Below are 20,747 nucleotides of genomic sequence, written 5' to 3'. Positions count from 1 at the left end.
GCATACCATGAGTGTGAGAGTTATTAAAATGATCACATGTGTATCACTCAGTAGCTCTAGAGTTAGAAATGTTCAGATGAGTTTTTTTTTTTTTTTTTTACGATATTTTGGGGCAGCCTTTGCATTCCTCTAAAGCACAATGAAGATAGTTTGGTTAGACGGGATGAGGAACCAGCATAGATGAGCTCTGTGAAAGTGGTCTTGCCTTCCTTCAGACTGAATTCATTGCATATTGGTAGATAGAAAAGCGAGTCATCATGAAAACCATCCACTGCACCTCAGGATGCAGTCCATTAAAAAAAAGAACAGCATTTAGTAAAAACATGCCAGGTCCGAATGGGTTCATTTGAAGATGCTGCCGTTGCTCCGTGTGCTAGTTGTAGGTTTAGCTTCATTTAGATTCAGCGTGTCCCTTCGGCAGCTACAGATGGATGCTCAGGAAATTAAGTGTTTGAATTGACTTTCTGCAAACAGACAGCACTGAGTGTGTTGGAGACACGCTCTACCCACAGTGATGCTTTTCATAAACCATTAAGTATTTAGATGGAGATTAAAATGCCTGAATGCTTTACTACAGTAGAAAAACATGCAACTACAAAGACTTGAGCTCTGCCTCATTTTTTTCAGGATTTAACCTCAAGGAGTCTGACTCTTAAAGGGGATGCGATCAATAGATCTTCACGGTTTCTGAAGCTCTTTTAAAGTTTTTCTTTGAACTTCTGCTGCCTTACCATTTTTTTTCAGAGAAAAAAAAATAGATTTCAGAAATACACCATAAACAAATGCTTGCTTATAGCAACAATATTAACTAAATATGAACATACATGTTCATATTTTTTCCATACTCTTTGTTTGTGTTGCTAGTGATTCACAAATCAATAGAAATCGACGGTGCTCTTTGTTTAAACTGTAATACACTGGCATAAAAGTCAAATTAATAAGTCATTTACTTTTTTTTTTGTTTGACATGAACATATTTTTCCTGTAAATATGAATTTACTGGAATATTTTATTGCAAATCTTACAAGCTGACACATATTCAGCCAGAGAAGCTGCCACACACACCAAACACACCAATTCTCCTGTGTCACGGGCAAATATATTTCCAAACTATCCACTTTGTCTGACTTTTTAATGAAGGGAAAAGTGTGACAGTATTCCCTTTAGCCAGCTAATTGACAGCACACAGCATAGTTGACTGGGGGTGGATGTCAACGCTACTCTGAGCTAGAGACAACTCTCCCACCCCTCCTTTGGCATCTCAGTTAAAGCAATTTTCATGGGAAGAAGGGCAATATGGTGGAATATTCTGGTAGCATTGAGACTGTCACTGTTGAAAATAATGATAATCTTTTACATTATAAAGTAGCCAATATAGAGTTTGGGTTTTAGTGCAGTTTTCTAAGTCAGCTGGTGTCGGACAGCTAAGGGTTATCAGCAATGCGCTGAGAAAATAAGTTATAGAAGCAGAATGTATATAGTTAAGTAATCACTCCTGCAAAACAGATTTGTTGGCCTGTGCTACATTTGTATTTTGGTTGGTTTTAAAAGTTTTTGAGTAACTTTAAACCAAAAACAACAACAACAACAAAAAAAAAAACAAATGGAAGGAAGACGGCTTGTGAAATTAGATAATTTTACTCTCACTGTTACATGCAGTAACACAGTTGATCCTGTTTTAATGACAGCAGCTGTGATCCAACTTCTTCAGCACCAACATATCAGGGCTTGGTGTGAAAAATTTGATTATCTTTTTGCTGATGCAGTTTGAAAAAAAGAAATAATTTTAACACCTAAAGGACATTCGCTGGAATAATTTCTCCGACGTTATGACTTTATTATGCAAGTACAGAGACAATAGAACTCTTTACTTTCAATTTGATAAAAAAAAAAAATGCGCCCGTCTGTTCATGCTTATGATAAAAATGTCTAGTAGGTTGTTGGGTTTTTTTTTAGTTTAGTATTGAAAGCCTTATTGCAGAAATGTCTGCAATAAAGTATGAACTTTTTTTTTTATCCCTAAAATTACTTACTTTAAATGCCACAAAAACTGACAGAACTGTGGAAATTGGACCCAGAAAACGATGTGAAGTTTTGACATCATACTCTGTAAAATGCTTTATTGTGTACTTTGTAGACCTCTTCTGGCAATAAAGTACTAGTACATCTCCAAAAATAAAATACTGTGTAAAATTGCAATATTTCTTGCTAGTCATCTTAGAAAGGGAAACTTATCAGTTTTAGTAGCATAGTCCAAACCCTTTGTTTCTTGAAATGTTGCTGATTATGGCTCCCTGATAATTTTCTCTCCCAGAAAATTTTAAAACTGTGAAAAAGCTCATTAATAGAAACTCATGGTGTCACGCCTCAATCAGCTAATAAACTCCAAACACCTGCTAATGTGTTCCGAGCCTGTAAACTTTCTCTCTCAGTCTGGGTCAGTAGGATGCACAATCATGGGGAAAACTATTTTTTAACATCAGAGTGTGTGAAATGTTTCTTCACATGCTCATGGGAACAGGTTTTTAAATTGTAGGCTCTGGTCATTTCCACTTGATGGCAGCAAACTCAAATAAAATGCAACTGCTGATTCTCCTGGAGAGGCTGAGATTTAGAGGTTCGGATTTAGACTGAACATCAGGAATGGACGTTCAAAATGCTGATGGATAAGAGCTACTTGTATTGTGGGATGTTTGATTAGTGCAACTTAGAGCTGTTTAAATCTCACCTAGCACAAACGAATCAATTTCAATGAAGCATTGGAGCACATTTAGGAAGAATGTTAATTTACCTTATTTAGATCTTATTGATCCCAGCAGAATACTGAAGAGTCAGCGGTTTTCCCTGTAGAGTTAAAACACATATTTTTCCCCTCTTTTCTTCAATTTGATTACCTGTGAGGAGCAGATATAAGGTTGTGTTTTCTTTCCAGGAAGATGTTTTGTCTTCAGACCGACTTGTGCCTGAATTTAGCACGATTCAAATCACATTAGTTTGGAATTAGCCGTTTTATTTTGTAGAGTACTGGGCCACGGCGGCATACGTTGACAGTTCCTCCAAACAAATAAGACATTCATTTGTTTTAGTGTCAGGTCGCCGACCTGTGCTTTGTCTCCAGAAGGTCAATCGATTGTAACTGAATTTATTGAAAACACTTTCTTTTTAACAGAGGGATTTACCTGGCTGCATGCCATTTTTAAAAAAAAATAAAGTTTCAGTATATTCCTTGTTGAGGACAAAGAAGAGGGCAATCAGAGCAGCTTTACTCTTTCACTAAAAATCTGATAAGTTATCCAAAGAACAACACTAGTTTGAATCTGGCCATTGAGTTCCTAAACAGTGTGCTCCAAATGGAGTGTTAAGAGAAAAGGGGAACCTGGCCATGAGGATGGATGTAGTCACTAACAATACTCTAGTTGGGTGGAGCATTTCAGTCCCTTTAATTCATATTGAAGTTTCTTCAAAGAGTTGTTGTAGATGCTGATGTTTGAGGTTCAGGAAGGATATCCTGCAGCAGCATAATGTAGATCCTCTGACTGAAGACTCTCCGTTTCTGTACATGGAGCTACAGTTTCCTGTTCTCAGCAATTTAACACTTGTGATTAATAAACTGAATCACACGTAAGTAAGAGTAGTGAGATTATTTGTTCTCGCCATCAAATGCAAAATACTTGCAGTTAAAAACGGTGAACATACTTTTTGTCTCATTCCAAATGTTCACTTTTAACTTTCTATAAGTAAATCCCTTGGCCAAGTCTGCGCTTCATTATCCCAGTTCACTTTCCTTGCTAGTCTGAGTCACCTCCTCCTCATATTTAGTCTGAAACCTTTCTCATGTTACCATCTAATCAGTTTGCAGGTGCCACTGACGTCGCCACCTACACCACAGAGCAACCGAGCTCCCCCGCTTCAACCAGCTCACCACAATGCTATGCAGCGGCAATTAGCTTCATCACCAATCATACACTGATTGATGTAGCATACTGTGTGCGATGATGACATGCAAAACCTTGATTATTTTCATTACCATTAGCCCAAGGCCTTGATTATACCCTGCGCCAAGTTCTGAGGTGATTAGAGAACAGATGTTAGAACTTGGAGTAAGATTCTCTGAGATTAGCTAATGCTCTCTTATTAGAGTTGAAAAGAAATGTAAAAAAGAAAACTGTAAAATCTTAGGTCTCTTAGGTTATAAAAAAGTGACAGAAATTCTATTAACTTGGATGTGCTCCCTGTCTTGCTGCACCTCCTCTCAGCAGACTTCTACAACATTTTTCTTTCACCTTTCTAATCTTTGCTTCTGAGAAGCTTCCCACACAGACGCTCTGTAAAGTTCATTTGCAGAGCGCACACGCTCAACGTCTGCTATATTGATCACAAACTCGGCTTTCACAAAGAGACAGAGGAAACGCGAAGGATTTCTTTTGACCACATCGTTTAGGCTTCTTTTCTGGGAGGGTCTTATGTGCTGAGCGTATTCAAAACACGCTTCAAGTCTCTTGAAAAGATGATCTTTCTGTGGATACCGACAGTATACCAAGATCCAAAAATGTTTGGAATTGATCAGAAGATTTTTTTTTTAGGGGTGCATAACGAAAACGCACCCCATTGTCTGGTTCAGGGATCTTCAAATCCAGGCCTTGAGGTCTGGTGTACTACAGCTTTTAGATGCATCTCTGGTCCAATACACCCAAAGCAAATGGCTGAATCACATCCTTAGTCAAGTTCTCCAAAGTAAAAGTAATGACATAATTATTTGAGTCAGGTGTGTTGAAGCAGAGACACATCTACAAGTTGGTTTTTCTTTTAGTGTCTAATGTATCCGTTTATCCATCCATTGCCTGTGGTTCAAGGCCAACGACTGTAGAGACGTACGCACACAAAAAAATAATCTAAAACATCCAGAGATTCGCTGTAGATCCATGCCAAAACCACTAATGTTGAGCAATATTCATTCCAGAAATGTTTGGTGTCCATGATATTGAATAATATGAGTATAGATTGCTTAAAAAAGGGTAAAGCCTATCTGGAAAAAACTAGTTGCGTACATCTCCGGCTGACCTTTAAAACCAGTCATTCAGGAGCCTCTTCATAGACTCACTGCCATCAAAGTTTTGAAAAATAGCAAAAGAGAAATGAAAAAAAGAATTCAAAGGTTCTAATAAACAAATGAAAAATAATATTTCAATGACTAGATAGTCTATCTTAATTTATTCTTAGAATAAATTCAGAAGAAACAGCAGAAACGGGTCTAGATGCAAAAACTTGCTAATACCCATTTGGATTGTGGGAAATGATGGATTTTGTCACAAACAAATCCAGCCGACCGCAGAGAGTGAACGGTCCAAAGAACACACACAGTGTGCCTGAGGAGATCGGAGGTAACTCCTTAAAAAATAATAATAAAAAAAATAGATCTGAAGGAAGTGATCTGAAAAAAATGACAAGTGGAAATTGTTGATCAAAAAGTAAATGTGACGTCACCAGTTTGGGAGTATTTTGGATACTTGAAACAAACAAAAATCAATAATAGTTATCGACTTGTATCGAATTTGAGTCATACTTTTAGTTAGCGGTGCTCACCACTGATATTTTCAGAACAAAACTAAAACGAATCGTATTAGACCCGACTTGCTTGACGACATGTAGTTCATCATAAATTATACACATTCAATAAAGGAATCGATTGTGACCTTGCTCAGAAAGATTTGTTAATCAGAGTGTGCCAGCCAATCAGACACCACTTAAAAAAACAAAACAAAGGAAAGCACACGATCAGGCTTCAAGTCAAAGCTGAAGCATCGTAATGAGGGATTATTGTGTTGCACGCTCTAAAGCAACAGGCTTGTTGAGCTCAGAGAAAGGCAGAGGACTATAACGGCATGGCCTGGGCGGCACAGCAAGTTGTTTAGCAAACCGTTTTTGGTTTTTTTTTGTTTTGTTAAGGAGCTTTCCAATCAAATCCATTGTTCTGTACGTGCTATAAGGGAATGTTGCCGTACACCCTGGGTATCCAGTTCGCAGCTTATAATTTGGTGCTGAGTTAAAGGGCTTTATTGATTAAAGATAGAAATGACTTGAGGTGAACTGATGGGATTTATTGTAGAATTGATCAAATACAGGGGAAATGTATTGTTTGCCTCCAATACACTTTTTTTATTATCTTTATTTTTTCTGTCGTGCTTAATTTTTTTCAGAATGTAAAAAAAAAAAAAAATTGAATATGAGACGGAGACAACATGAGTGAATGTAAGAGAGCTTAGTTTCTGAATCAATATGGCCGTATGTGGGGAAAAGTAACCTCCATCCCTGTGAAAGTATGAATTGGCAATAATTAACCACATTTTTGTAAAGTTTGGTCAGCCACACCCAGGTCTCATCATTGACCAAATGTGTTGAATTGAGAAATTGGTTAAAGAGAACCAGCAAGGGACACTTTAAATGTTGTAAAACTCTCAGACCTTGTATCTGATTCCCAGCTTGGGCATTTTTCCTCCAGGTCCTCCCCGTCGCTGTGTGGCCCCGTTCCCCAAAAGAACAAAACAAGCTTTGAAATTTTAGTTTGAGGTCTTTTATCGGAAAGTTACAGATTTTTCCTCTAACCTGCTGATGGATTCCCTGTCCTGGGAAAATTGGCAAACTTCAATCAGTGGAGTTGAGTGGAGGCAAATTGACGCCAAAAAACTTTTAGATTAATTACAGCAAAACTAAAATAACACAATGGCGTAAATTAAAATAAATAAACCATATTAAACCAAAGGCAGCCTCCACATCTTGTAGTCAGAGAAATTGTGGACTTTGAGCGAGTTTTGTTGAAAACCGCCTGAAACGCCAGCAGCTAATCAACATGAAAGCATAGTTTAGGTTGCTGCAAATGTTGGAACAAACTCCCCCTGGATAAAAAGATAAAAACAAACCCATCTTGTTTTTAGGTAAACATCAATGCTTTTCTCAATCTCTTGTGACTTAGATCTTGCTGCTAGCATCTGTCACTGGTGACTTGCGCTGAAAGGGAGCATTAGTGGACAATCATCTGTCATTAGGATGCATCTTCTCTTCCGCCCTTCGGTCTATTATTTATCTTTCTCAATGCGATTACTTTCATTCATTCTCCTTCTCCCACTCTCCCTTCACAGCTCCGCGTGTATTTTATCTTTGCCTCCCCCCCTCCTCCCTCTTTTTTCACTCCCTCTCCCTTCCACTCACTTTTCTCCCCCTCGCTCCCTCTCTGACTTGTGCCGGTCTCTAATCAGAGCCACAGATGCAGGGCTCTTAAAGTGGAGCTAAATGGCCCGCTAACAGTGCTGTGCACTGGGTTTTTAAGCGTCACCGGCCATGGGCAGGCTGTGACCTGAGCGACATGTTGACTATGAACTTGGAGGGACTGGAAATGATCACCGTGCTGGTAGTTGTGGTTGTGTTTGTGAAGGTGCTGGAGCAGTTTGGGCTGTTGGAAGCTGGCTACGACGGTAAGAAAAATGACAAACTGTTGGTTTTACTTTTTATTTCTCCTTTTGGCGAACTTGTTCATGACCAGTTTTTTTTTTTTTTTTTTTGCATTTGCATTTGCCCTATTTGAAGGAATTTGATAGCTTGGTGTGCTTTGAGGTCTTTCAGAGATGCCACATGTTGCTCACAGGAAGTTGCTCTCCTTTTATAAATTTCATGATAGAATTATTCTACAAGCTCTGAGTTATACAAGTGGTATATTTGGAAGAATGTTAAAAGGAAGGCTAGTTTCCTATCATCGGCTCATTCAGCCACCACACATGTCCTATAAGCTATTTTAATTTCCCACCTTCTGTCTCCCTGACTCACCTGACGGCTGCTTATTACCTCAATAGTAAAAGATGACTCATGCATTGCACATTTGACCAACTATTAGGATTTACCATCCTGCTTTTAACGATTTCACTCCTGCTTCTGGTGTTATTTCGGGATCACGTTTCATATTCGGCAACCGTTGTGTGATCCTGTGCTCAATTCGATGGTTGCTTATCGAATTAGGATAAACGTGGATTGTTTGTGAAAGCTCGCATCATCTGTGAGCTGGAAAACCTGTTTATCCAAATGAGAGTGAGACAGCTGAGGACCAAATGTCATGCTGGAGCAGCTGGAAGCTTAAAAACTGGAACAATCTGGGAAAATGACATTTCTCCTGTTTGCTCAACATTAAAAAAAAAAAAGCTAGAACACAGCAGAAGTGACTGGAAATGGTGGGAAAAATCCTACTTTTCTGCAAATAAGCCCTTGTGAGAATTTATCAAACTGTTGAAGCTACGTTCTACGCTACTTAAACAATAAGTCCATACAGTTAATACAGGCTAATGCTACACATACGATGGCCGGGAAAGAAGTTAATGTGACTTGTTTTGTCCTGATGCAAAAGGAAACGTAAAAAAGTAAAAACCACTGCAAAACGAGACATTTTCTCACCCGGGAGACCTCGTTGACAAACACCTGATGGTTGCCCCCAAATGGTCTGGCTGCTGACTCGCCTTTAGAGGTATAATTTTTCTCGTTTATTGATGAGAAGGATAAATCTCATCTCAAACTGAGTAAGATGCTGTCCACTCAGGGAAAGTTCTCTCTTTTTCACTATAAAGAAGAAAAGTTGGTCCGGAGTTGCAGTAAATCAATGCTAAGGTTGTAGAGAGAGATAAGTTAAGTAAATTGCAGTCACAGTGAAAGGTGCCTTTTTTTTTCCATGGAAGGGTTTTTTTGGAGTAGTTTCTGTGTAGCTTAATGGGAAACAATAGCTGCAGCAATGCCCACTGGAGATTTGTCAAGGTGCCACACTGAATTTTTATCACCAGAGTGTGAATCTAATATTGAGGAGTTGGGTCTCTCAGGCTCTGAAGACCACCTGTTATTTATAAGATCTGTTTTCTGTGCAGGCTGCCAAGCTGCTTGCCGTATGGCTGAGCTTTCACAGGCAACAAGCAAACGTCTCCCCTCAGAAACTAGATCTGGTGCTGGTTTTTGGAAAGCAATTAGAGATTTTCTGATGTCAGTAATATGTTTGATGCTTAATTATTGTTTTCTACTAATCTTTTTTTTTGTTTGCTATTAAAATTGAAGAAAAAAAAGGCAATCCAAGCTCATTCACGATTTGTCAAGGAGGGTTATTACTTTTTTTTTTTTTTTACAAATGTAAAGCAGCTAATGGAAAGACCAAATGGCAGAAAGGTAATCTTTCTCAAATTGAAATTTTTTTTTTTTAAATTATTTTTGTTATTGTGCATAATTCACTTTTTAACCTAAAGTATGTAGGATTGACATTTTTCTCACTTCTGCCAAAACGATGGCTCGATGCACAATATAAACAACAGACCTTCACAACACAAGCCCAATCAGCCAAGATGTTGCACCGAAACTTGTAAAGGTTGATTATTACTCTGTGGTATTCTTTCCACTTGGTGGCTTTTAGATAAAAATAGACTTGGAACACAGCCTGACGCAAATGGCTCTTTTCATTCTCTGTGCTCCTCTTTAGTTGTGAGACGGTGAGTGACAGTGGCGTGCCACCAGTGCATGGGGATGTGACAGCTGACAAGGACGGCAAATTATCCTGCTGAAGGTGTGGCTTTTATCAGCCGGCACGTTTGAATAAGTGGCTTTAACGATAATGAGTCAAGGCCACACTAACATGTATATGTAGTCTTAAAATAGCCGAGCTTTATGTGATGAATTGCACATGCTGCCATAATGGTGTCATTTAGGTAACTGAAACAATCTGGGGCCTCTCCTGCTTTCTCTTCTATTTATCTGTCACTTCAAGAGAAGTGACAGATTTGTATTTTTTCTGTTAATGAAAAATCAAACAAAACGTAATTGTGGCGTGAGAGTTGTCGACTGGATGTCCATATAATAATAGGAAAGATCAAACTTTCTGAGCGGCAAATCCCAACAATAGTGGGGCGTCTCACTTTGCCCAGAATGAAACTTTAAATGTGCGCTGAAGAAGTTGCCTCAGCAAGTGAGAGAAAAGAATAAACTGTGTCAAAGAAAACACAAATCCTTCAGCCTCGAATTGCATCAAGCATGATCTTCTCTTGAGCTTTTATCGTATTCAACTTGATTAGTTGCCGCCTACTGGTGCAAAAGTGTTAATACAACGTTTTTGATTGGAGTCCCAGGGACCAGTTGGATTTTCTTCTCACTGCTCATCCGTGTATGTGTTACTAGAAAATGCTTGCAGTGTGTACGGCTCCGGATTAATGTGGAGTGTGTTGCATCTAGTCTACCCGGTCACATCTTCTACAAAGATGATTTCCCGCATTCGTAATGCCACGTCGTGCGAAAGGTTAGAGCTAATTTAGAGCAGGTTTACTCTTGCATGCATAAAGGGATGATTACTGTTTACACCTCATAAGCCCCGTAATGTTAGGAATGTAGAAAAGAGCCGATAACAGGGAGGCTGTTTGAATAGAGCAAGTTAATCAACATGACAAAATGAATCACGGTGGTGCTCTTTTATTAAATATTATGTGACTAATCTGTCTCTTTTTAATATTTGTCCTATTATTGCTATTCATAACCTGGGAAGAGGGTTCCTTATTGCTTTCATTTTGCTATCTGGAAAATGTTATTCAATGAAAGAGTAATAAAACGAAGTGAACTCCAGGACAATTTGTGCGGTACTTGGCGGGGGTCTTAAGTAGACATTAAAGCGCCAGCGTTTCGTTGTATTTCTCTCTGCCGGATTTTAACATTGTTAGCGATGTTTTCACCAGCATTAACTCTTAACACATCATTAATCTTAGCAATAAGGGAACCACATAACCTGAGAGTCTTAAGGAACTGAATGAATGAAGGTGTAATTTTGTCTTTTCCAGCAGGATTCCTTTTGCTTACCGAACGTCCAAGGCTGGACTTCTAACCGTACAGTTTATTTGCACTAGGTGACCCTCTTAAACCAGAGGATTACCGTACGCTTCCTTTCAGCTCTGAAGAAACAACTACCTCAATTACGAGTTTAATATTGGCCTCTCTTATCAAGAACATGAGGCTAAGACATTCTCCTTTATTATATTAATTTAACTCTAGGGCTGCTTTTCATTTAGTTTTTTTCATGACTGTTTGGACTCAGCCTCTCTCAGGGTGTCTAATTCGTTTCTTGTCCATTATCCATGTCCGAATCCGTCTTTCACCAGCAGCTATTTTGGGAACTCTGTCAACAAAGTTTCACGTGTACAAAATTTGTTATATTTCATGAGCTTGCAGAACGAAAATCTATAATTTTGGATGTGATCTCTGAGAGAGGTCGTTTTCACCAGGACCAGGTCTGAAGAAATAAATTTGTCTTTCAGACTCAGCAGGTTTGTTTAGACATTTAATAAATAGTGCTGTATAAACAATCTAAATCTAACTGAATTGAATAGTTGCCCTTCTTTTTAAAGTATACCTGACTGATTACAATCTAACTGGAATAAAATGCAACAAACCATGGCCTTAGTGGATTTAGACCGTCGGACGCTAATCTATGTTAACTCAGAATGGGCTCAGTGAAATTACTAGTGTATTATGTGTACTGTTGTAGCTTCATGTCCTCTCTGTTCCTGTGTTTGTGCAGAATTCTCACATAACTTTGGCACTTCCCAATATAACTCAAAACCTGTACAACAAAACCACGGCGCTATGTATTATTCCAAGCCTTGGTGTGATTCTTCACTCTTACTGGAGCTGAAACGCCGCATGTCCTGCTTAAGAGGCTTCATTTACATTTGCCTTGAATTTCAGAGACTTGTTGGCTCATTAAATTGCTGGGGGTTTTTCCTCCGCAAGGCTTCAGATAATTAAATGCTTTTTGGGGTGATATTAGAATCTTCAATATTGTACTTACTGATTTTCCTACTTTTTAATGGTCTCTAAAACTGTTTCTCATTAATATCTTCTTTGCTTTGTTAGTGTTATCTTACTCAGTCCCTTATTAGATTCATGGACCAAACAAATAAATAATATTATCTCATTTAATGCTCTTCCAGAAATTAATGTCTCCACACAATTAAATCAGAATAAGGCGAGCCATTATTCCCAAACATAGATTATTAAAATTGTTTTAAAATTACCTCAGGAGTCCACTGAGCCGGAGATATATTTTTGTTTCTCTGCAGAAATGGTTTCAGAAACCTTTTTGAATTTTTGTACCTCAAAATGGCATTTTTATTTTTGGTTAATTTATTTAGAAAAATCTTATACAGCACTATTTTACGTCACTTGGAAGGATGTGTGAACATATAGCTCTCTGCAGAAATGAATCTGATTTTGATTACATAGGCATTTATTTAACACAGGGTACTTGACTACATTTATAAGAGAAAAGCATCTCAAAACCTGATGAGGTTTTAATTAGATGTTTTTGCCATTCATTATAATGTTGTGAAGCTTGGTTGCAGTGGTGAAGTGCTTGGTAAAATGTTTTATGGTCACTTTGCCTTTTTTTTTGTAAAAAAAAAACCCCATTATTTATACATACTGGTTCCATTAAAAGCACAGGGTGTTGTACCGGTCCATTATTAGCAAGAATTATATTGAACTATTCAGGTTAAAATCATCTAAACTTTCTGAACTAATTAATTACTCTGATGTGAACAAGGTTATTTTCATTAATCAAATCAGAAATAAAAATGTTAAATAATATATAGGAGCTGACATTAGTCAATTATTATCAGTGATTTATGCTTTTAACAGTATTTGAAACCTGTTTACAGATGCTTAGTTTCTCCTCTTTGTGTAAGCCGTTTTATTGTGATCAAATTTTGGGGGAAAAAAACTAGTTTTCATTTTTATCTTTGTCATCAGAAAAATCTGAAAAGCGTAATTTGCCTTTCGAAACTACTTTTAATCACTGTAAGGCTGATGATTATTTTATACTGTGATTAAGCATATAAAGGTTACAAAACACCCATTACTTCAAGGGCAACAGGTGAACCTCTTCTAAAAAAGGTCTGAGGGAAAATTAGAATGCATTAAGCTTCAGCTTCCACACTTTGTCTCAATTGGACATCAAAATAAATTCAGGTTACATCTTTCATTCACTTCAGTGCCATTTTGAGCCGCACTTCCTTCAGTAAAAAAAGGCATTGTTAGAAGATCTCGGAAAAAAGGGAACATTTGAAAGTATTCCTGCGCTGCTCTGATACCAGGCGTAAGGTGGCTACTCATTATTTCTCAAAATCTCAGCTTGCCAAGAGCACATTACTACACTAAAAACAAGAACTTTCCACAAAACCCCGTTTACATGAAATGACTTGCAAATACCACAGGAAGAAAAATGTTTTATGCATATTTTCAGCTCTGTTGCCTCCGTCTGTTGACTTTTTACCTCTGTGAAACTTTTACAGTATTTGTGTTTTAAACAGATCAATGGGACTCCTTCAACGGAGATGCATCTGCTGTTGTAGTGGTGCTGATAAAACAGAAGCAGATATTAAACACTTTCACATCTGCAATTACATAACCTCATGGCAAATACTCCACTTGTATTGATTTCCTCTCTGTCTTGCCGGTGAACTGTGCTCTACATATTTAATGTGCGGACGGTGGCTCCGGCCTTCCTGTTTTGTCTCTGCAATTTCATTTCACCTTTGCACTACTACATTTACTGTCCCCATCTAATGCTTGTTTCACACTGCCTTTTGCACCTAGAGGTTAATAGTCACTGGCACTTTGCTTCTTAAGGATGCTCCACTCTAAATGACATAACAAGCGGTCTCCAGAGTAACCAGATGTCCTGCTCTGTGCGACAACGTGTTGCCTTTACCGATGGGGTTAATGTGGGCAAAACAGGGAGACGAGCAGGTCAATGTTATCTGCTAAAGCACATTGCCCCAAAGCTTTGTGCTACTGTCCATCAAGGCATTGACTTTTCCCTGCAACACTATGACAAACAACCTGGGTAGAACTGATGCAGGACAGACGTTGTCATTTTACTTCAGCACAAATATATTTAGCTTCTGAAACTTTTGTATTAACCTGTACTTGTGGCTGATATTCAAAGTTGTTGTTTTTTTAACATGTTCTTTCAGTGGTTAATTTTCCTACTGACTTATTGGTTGAGATTAGAGGAGAGTATGCTTAGCCCAAACAATCCAACAACAGCATAAAGAAAATATTCACAAACATGAGGTTAAAATCCCTGAGAGAACAAAGTAATATGAGTTTGAGCTGCTGACTGGTCAAAAATGCTGACCATGTTGAGTGATCTAAAGTACGCTATGGCCTGTGTGATAATCTTGAATAAAATTACCCTGGTCTTATGTTGTCTTGGTGTTTAAATTGTACAAAATTATGTAACTAAACAGAGAGGTACTGCTGCTTAAGCGCACATATGGTGACAACAGTTGTATCCATAATATAAATGATTTTAATTTAATAAATGGATTTAAAGGGGTGGTACTAGGATCCTCCTGTAGCAGTCAGATCTACAGCGAAGGCTTAGAGAACAATCTGGTGTTTGTATAGTAGTCTCATGAAGAGGATGTTGTCTGTAATTTCTTATTTTATGAAGAATCTTCCTTTTCACAAGAAGCTCTCAATGTTTCCCACTAACCAGCCTTCTTTATTAGCTTGCTTAGCCTTTTTAAGTGTCTGGCTCTGATGCTGCTGATGGCACGGGAAACTACACTCTCCACAAGATCTGCAGTATTTTGCTGGAGACACTGACAGTCTGCTTCTTACTTTAACATAGACGGCTTCACTTTTGCAACTCCAGTGCAGACTGATCCAAATGAACACAGGTATTTATGCTGTTTTACCACCACTTCTTCTCCTATGACGGAAATGGCATTCGAACTTTACCCTATTGCTCTGAAGATCTGCAGTCATCTCCGATTCAGGATAAAATGATGATGAAAACAGTAGAGCCCATTTGTTTGCTACCCACCCAAGCTTGAATTATGAGACATCTGTTACAGTTTGAGTTTTAAAAGAGGGCCACAATATACCATGCAAGAGGCAGCTCAGCTGAATAAACTTGCGTAACATAAGTAACGCACAAAACTGATTGGGTAATGTATAAGGAGCAAGTGATGGCTTAAAGCAAAGTCAACTCTTTTAGCTTTGTAGCAAAGTCTTGGATGACATTTAATAAATCAGAATAAGAAACAAAGTTATTGTGGTTATTGGCCAAAAGCCAAAACATTTGACTACACTTTCACACATTTGCAGCACGTAGATTTTAAGTCTAAATATATAAACTTAAGAGGAAATAAAATACAAAAAAAACAGACCAATGCAGGTTAGGATTGTACAATCTGATTATTTTTGTTTCACAGCAGAGCAGCTGATGACTAAGGCTGTGAAGTGTTTATCCAAGAGACAGGCTTGGGGAAGAAACACAATCTTTGGCTGCTAGTTTTTGCAAACAGCTCTCTGTAGCGCTGACTTGTTGGCAAAAGTCTAAATAATTAGTGTCCAGAATGTGCGGGATCTACAGAGGTTTCAGCTTCCCTTTTCCTGACCCCAGATCTGTATCAGTCCTGGATCTTTGTACACCTTATTATTTGTCGCAGTTTGGAGTGGACCTGTCCTGCTTGGACAAACACAGGACAAACTGAATAATGGCAGTGTAGAAGACGACCAGCAGCATCTGTGAAATGTTGTGCTTCTTGATTTGCCACAGGATGAACAGTCTTCTTCCAAGCTTTGTCCATGTGTGAGGACCAGCTCGGGTCCCTCAGAGAGTGGTTCCTAGAATCTGAAAATGATCCACGATGAATAGAATGAGCTGAAATCAGTCGAGTCACCCATGTACAGGTTTTCGTCCCATCTACTGTTTTAGCATAAAAAGGGTAAAGAGACGAAAATGACAAATTTTTATGTGCAGAGAGAGAATTGTCGGCGTGAGCCCCACAAATAACTCGGTGGTATCAGTCATCCCACGGCACTCCATGCCTGATTGCCCATGCCGCTTCACCGAGGGTTGCTCTGGTTCACAACACATAATTGCCAACCCCCTCGTAGGCGCCACCTCTGTAAGTATGACAACCTCATTTATTTTGCGTTGGGGGAAAAAAAAAGAAAAAAAAACAGACTGAATTCTTACTGCTGCTTTGCATGCCTGAGCAAACCCCCCACAGGTGCCACCTAATTATATCAAACTTTGAGCTTAAGCTGATGTGTAAACAACGAGGCGACCTCATCTCTGCTCGTCCGGCACACCGGTGTCGCTTTGATTGATGATGGGTTTTAATGAGAGCCACTTTATTTTTGCTGGAATAATTTTTTTTGCACTGAGTGTTGCTCTGAGCTACAGGACAGATAAAACCTGTTGAATTATGGAAATTGAGTTGTCTGGTGGTACTTAGTATCTACATTCAGTGGCTGTGTGGAAAAAAATAATACTGGGAGTTAAACGCCACAGTTTATTATAGCCGTAAGTAAAGGTAGGTGTAAAGCTAATGCTGCTCAATTTAGATTTCATCTCAATTTTCTGCTGTTTTCCTCGAGCTCGCTTTGAAGAACATGAGAGAATCCGCTATTTTCAAAATCATGCAGAAGAAACAATGTTTGCAAGAAAACGGTGATTAACAGTAGTTCCCAATATTTATTGCATTTAATGTGTACCCTCTGTTCTCCACAGAGGAGCAATTTGTTCAGAAGAATGTGGAAATCGCTTCAAATTGGCTTCTACCTGCCATGAAAAGCAGAATAGTAAATTATGTTGGTTTTTGTGAGTGAAGCTGCTGCTGTGTGTCTGAGATAAAGGACTTTCCCAACAAATGGAAACATGTTGGACTTCAGTGTGGTTTGATTGCAGGAAAAGTTCAAGGTTTCATCAGTCTAATCATTCTGACATGAAGAGTTTTAAATTGTCGTACTTAAATGTCACAATAACTGATTACTTAACTAAATTTAACATAAAATCTAACCTTTTTGTGTGACATTCTAATAAGCTTTTCAAAACAACCTTGCTAAATGATGAACAATTTGTTGTAAGCAAATTTGTAGATGCAAATTCTGAGGTGAAGACCTCTGCTGACCCAAAAGAACACAAAGGCAGCTGTCTTTTGTAAAACTAACGCAGCATTTTAAACACATGAAAATCGTTCATTGTTGGATTGGATAATCAGATGTATTTGCACAGCGGATAAATACTTAAATCTAATTTTTCTTACTGCTTTCCCATCCAGTGTAGGAGTCCTGCTACTTCTACCTGCAACAACTAGCAGGGAGAAAGTCTTTTAAAGTAGCTTTAAGCCCCAATGTTAGTTAGGCTGCTCCCAGAAAATATTACAGTTCAAGTGTTTTCTGCACTATCCGGTTCATTTCTTTACATTTTCTTTTATTCTAAAGTGAAAAATATTTGATCGAAGAAAAGCAGAATCCCACCTGTCTTACGTTCCTTTGTGTGATGTGGTTTGGAGCGTAGACCAGGTCTGGGCCGCTGAATGTAAAGAAGAGACGCGTTTGTTAGCTTTTCCGTCCGTGCGTCATTTATCACACAGAGCAATTGAATAAGCGGTGAGTTACGATTCCTTTCAGGGAGGCAACATAATATTCTGCAGTGATGATTGCAGTTAAGCTGGGAGTCTTTTTTTATTTTTTTATTTTATTTTGCATTTTACAACAGTGATGTGTGACTGAAGCAAGGCTAGGAAAGCAGAGCAGTCAAAATAATCAAATAGAGTGCAGACATATTGTTGTTCCAGCCATAAAATGCTACTTAGTTTACTCACAAAACATAAAAGAAAAAAGTTCAAAAGTATGTTTGATACTTTTAGAAATGGTGCATTGCAGTACATTGAGATATGAATGAAAAGTTTTAAAAATTTCAAGTTGCTGTTAACTTTGATTATTCTTTTGGTACACGTAATTTTTTTGTTTCTGGTTTGCTTATGTTAAGATACTTATATTGTCTCTGGTTCTGGAGAGGTTTAACACAGTTGGAGCCCTCACGCTGTGGCTCTCACAGCTCTGCAGTCCGTTCCTTGTGAGTGGGGTTGACTTCACAGTCATATCCACTCTGAAGTTCTCCCTGTTGCTTCTTCAACTGCTCCTACCAAGATTGTTTTTCCTTCCACTAAACTTCCCTCTAATATGCTTGTACACTGTGAGCTTCTTTTGTCTATTCCTCCTTGTGAAGTAAACGAGGAGTAATTGACCGGCCATTGACCAGACAGTCAATGGACGCCGTCATCGACTATCTGCTGAGTCAGACGTCTTCCTTCTGATTGATTGATGTTAGGTCATAACATTTCTGTTTTAAATATTCCTTTTTATTGCCCTCGTCTAATATTCAAATTGCTGACAACCTGCATTTTTGGGTTTTGTGCAGGATTAAGTCATCAACATCAGAACTAACAGGAAGACACACTTGAAACATGTCACTTTGTGTGTGTATGGGTTGCCATGTTGGACTCTTTTTTTGCCTTTTTAACAGAATCCTTAAATTACATGACCTTTTCTGTAATATTCTCATTTATTAATATGCACTTGTAGAGAAATCACTGTGGATTAGGAGAAAACAGACTCTGGAGAAGGCCAGCAGATGGTAGTATTTTCTCTCCTTTGTTTCCAAATACTAACCACATAAATCAGCTGCTTTCTCTCATATATTCACTTTCTGTATCTGGTTTTCTTTTTCTGTCTGCTTCATGCAGGTGGACTTCAAGTTAAATCAGCTGTTTTAATGAAACCCGTTTAAGCAGACACATTCTGACTCAACTCGGACATTTTTTTTTTAAATATTTCATTTTTAAATGTGTTTGTTTTGCGCTTACTTTGAGCTTTCTTTTTAAATGAGCTGACAAAATCGTTGTGTTCTCAACTGTTGGAATCGAGCTGTGCATGATTGATTAACATGTCCGCTTTTCAGAACGGTCTGTTTGTTCGGATGCAATTACCGTGCCCACTTTCATCTTTTTGTTCCCCGTTTTCTGCCTCCTCAGTCCTTTCTGCAGCCACAGAAGCGCACCATTTACTTGATTTATTAATATTGCTAAACAGCACAGTAGTCAATGGCGGTATTATAATCTTGTGACACTTTCTGGGCTCCCTTTCATATTTCAGGAGCTGCAGTTGAAGTTAATTTAAGCACTTCCATAGAGAAGTTCTTGCAGAGCGCCTCTTGCCGCTGCCCTCCCTTCACCGCTCCCTCGCTCAAATCCACTCCCTCTCATCTTCCCTCCCCTTTACATCGCAGAGAGGCAGGGTGTTCGCGTGGAGGAGCAGCAGAAAGCCATAAACTGTCAGAGAGGAGCCAGATTTTCCTCTGTCCTCCCTTTGCACAGCGGCCACTTCTCTCATATGAGGGGGGAAGACGGGGACTTCTAAGATCATCTATTCTAAGTTTTAACCGACTTCTTCATGAGTTTACGATTCTTCTCGTCTGGCTCTTAACCGGAAGGGAGTGGGCTCGGCTTAACCTGACCCCCAGACTGGATTTAGGGAGCGGAGGGGTAGAGGGAGGGTGCTGGGACTCGCCCGGCCGGTGCTCGCAGGCTGGGGCAGCGCTGGAGTGGGTGCAGGGGAACTGGAGTGCAGGACCGGGTGGGAGTGCTGGTCCTGGTCCTGGCAACGGCTCGGAAGGGGAAGAGGCTGGCTCGGGCTCCGGGTTTGGGTCGGGGTATGGTGGCCTGGAGTGGGCGGAGGGTGGAGCGATGCTGAGCGCCATCTGGGAGACAGAGGGGCTGCAGACGGTGGGCATCGTGGTGCTGGTGTTCGCCTCCATCAAGCTCCTGCACATCCTGGGGCTCATCAGCTTCTCAGAGGGTAAGACTCAGAGAACGAGGGCGAGAACAAGGGACTGAAGGAGAACGATAGAGACGAATGTAAACACTGCCTCTTCTTGTGTGTTTCCTTAAGTTGTAGGCTTTGTTGTTTTTTTTTTAATTCCTCAAAAAATATACCAGATTTATAAGAAGCTTTTATTTCAGTATTAAATCAGAAAATGTGTCAAAAATCCTGCTTTCTTTGAGCTTATAATGTGGTTTGAGGTGAGAAGTTATCCTGTAGATCCAAACTCTTGAGAATTGCCTAATTTTTAACCATTTTTAAAAAAAAACACTTTGCAAACTATTCAAAACCAGCTTTCCAGAGAACTTATCAATAAACATGTTTTAGCTTCGTCTAATTAGAATAATGCACCAAATGCTACAGCAGTTCATTCTGAAAGCAGGTACGCAAACAGGAAAACGTGAAGCAGGAAAAAAGCTTCTGTGACCCGAGCCGAGAGACGTGTTGTCATGGAGCCATTTCAAAAGGAAGGACGTTTCATGGAAACTCCTTTTATCTGCTTCATTAAGCAGATATGAGTTGCTTTCCCAACATATAGACTTCTGCAGGGAGCTAATGCATGACCCGAAGCCTCCCTCCCTGCTTTCTGTTTCGCCCCGTCGACGCGATCCGTTTCTCACACACGTGTCCCAAAGTCTCATTACTTTCAGAAAGTCCCTGAAATCGTGGAGCTTGGCAAGCAGACGGCTCAGGTATTGATGTCTGCATGCGTTTCCAATCATGTCGTCTGGAGAAAGAAAACCGGCTTTGGAATAGAAAGGGAGAGAGTGAAAGACGAGGAATGGGATTTTAAAGGAGGCTGAAATGATTTTTCACTGTGAGGTGAATAGTTTTGAGTGTGACATCACAGATCTGTTTGATAACGACGGTCTTAAGGTGATTTAATAGTAAGTGTGATAAAAAATCAAGCCAACAGTGCTTAAAAATATAATCTACTACTTTGTTCCTGAGACTGGAAGCTGCAAGTATTTAAGTGGCATGAAAATGGGACATTGATGATTATATAT

General features: G+C 39.1%; 1 protein-coding gene across 9 annotated transcripts in view; it reads left to right on the top strand.

Moving 5' to 3' along the window:
• kcnip4a (potassium voltage-gated channel interacting protein 4a) overlaps positions 1 to 20,747 on the top strand; it is a 138,242-nt gene that overhangs the window by 88,791 nt on the left and 28,704 nt on the right. Inside the window, exon 1 of one of the 9 annotated variants that reach the window (XM_008435802.2) lies at positions 7,280 to 7,469. The exons of 7 other annotated variants lie outside the window; for them this stretch is intronic. In XM_008435802.2, coding sequence (XP_008434024.1) covers positions 7,361 to 7,469 — 109 coding nt within the window. In that variant the 5' untranslated portion in view covers positions 7,280 to 7,360. Of the gene's footprint in view, positions 1 to 7,279; positions 7,470 to 19,167; positions 19,717 to 20,747 lie in introns of those variants that run through there. One more of the 9 variants, XM_008435801.2, reaches the window with a different exon arrangement.

Source organism: Poecilia reticulata, linkage group LG18, assembly GCF_000633615.1.
Source record: "Poecilia reticulata strain Guanapo linkage group LG18, Guppy_female_1.0+MT, whole genome shotgun sequence".
NCBI lineage: Eukaryota > Metazoa > Chordata > Actinopteri > Cyprinodontiformes > Poeciliidae > Poecilia > Poecilia reticulata.
The sequence above is the reverse complement of the archived record's forward strand: the minus strand, read 5'-3'. Positions and strand labels throughout refer to the sequence as shown.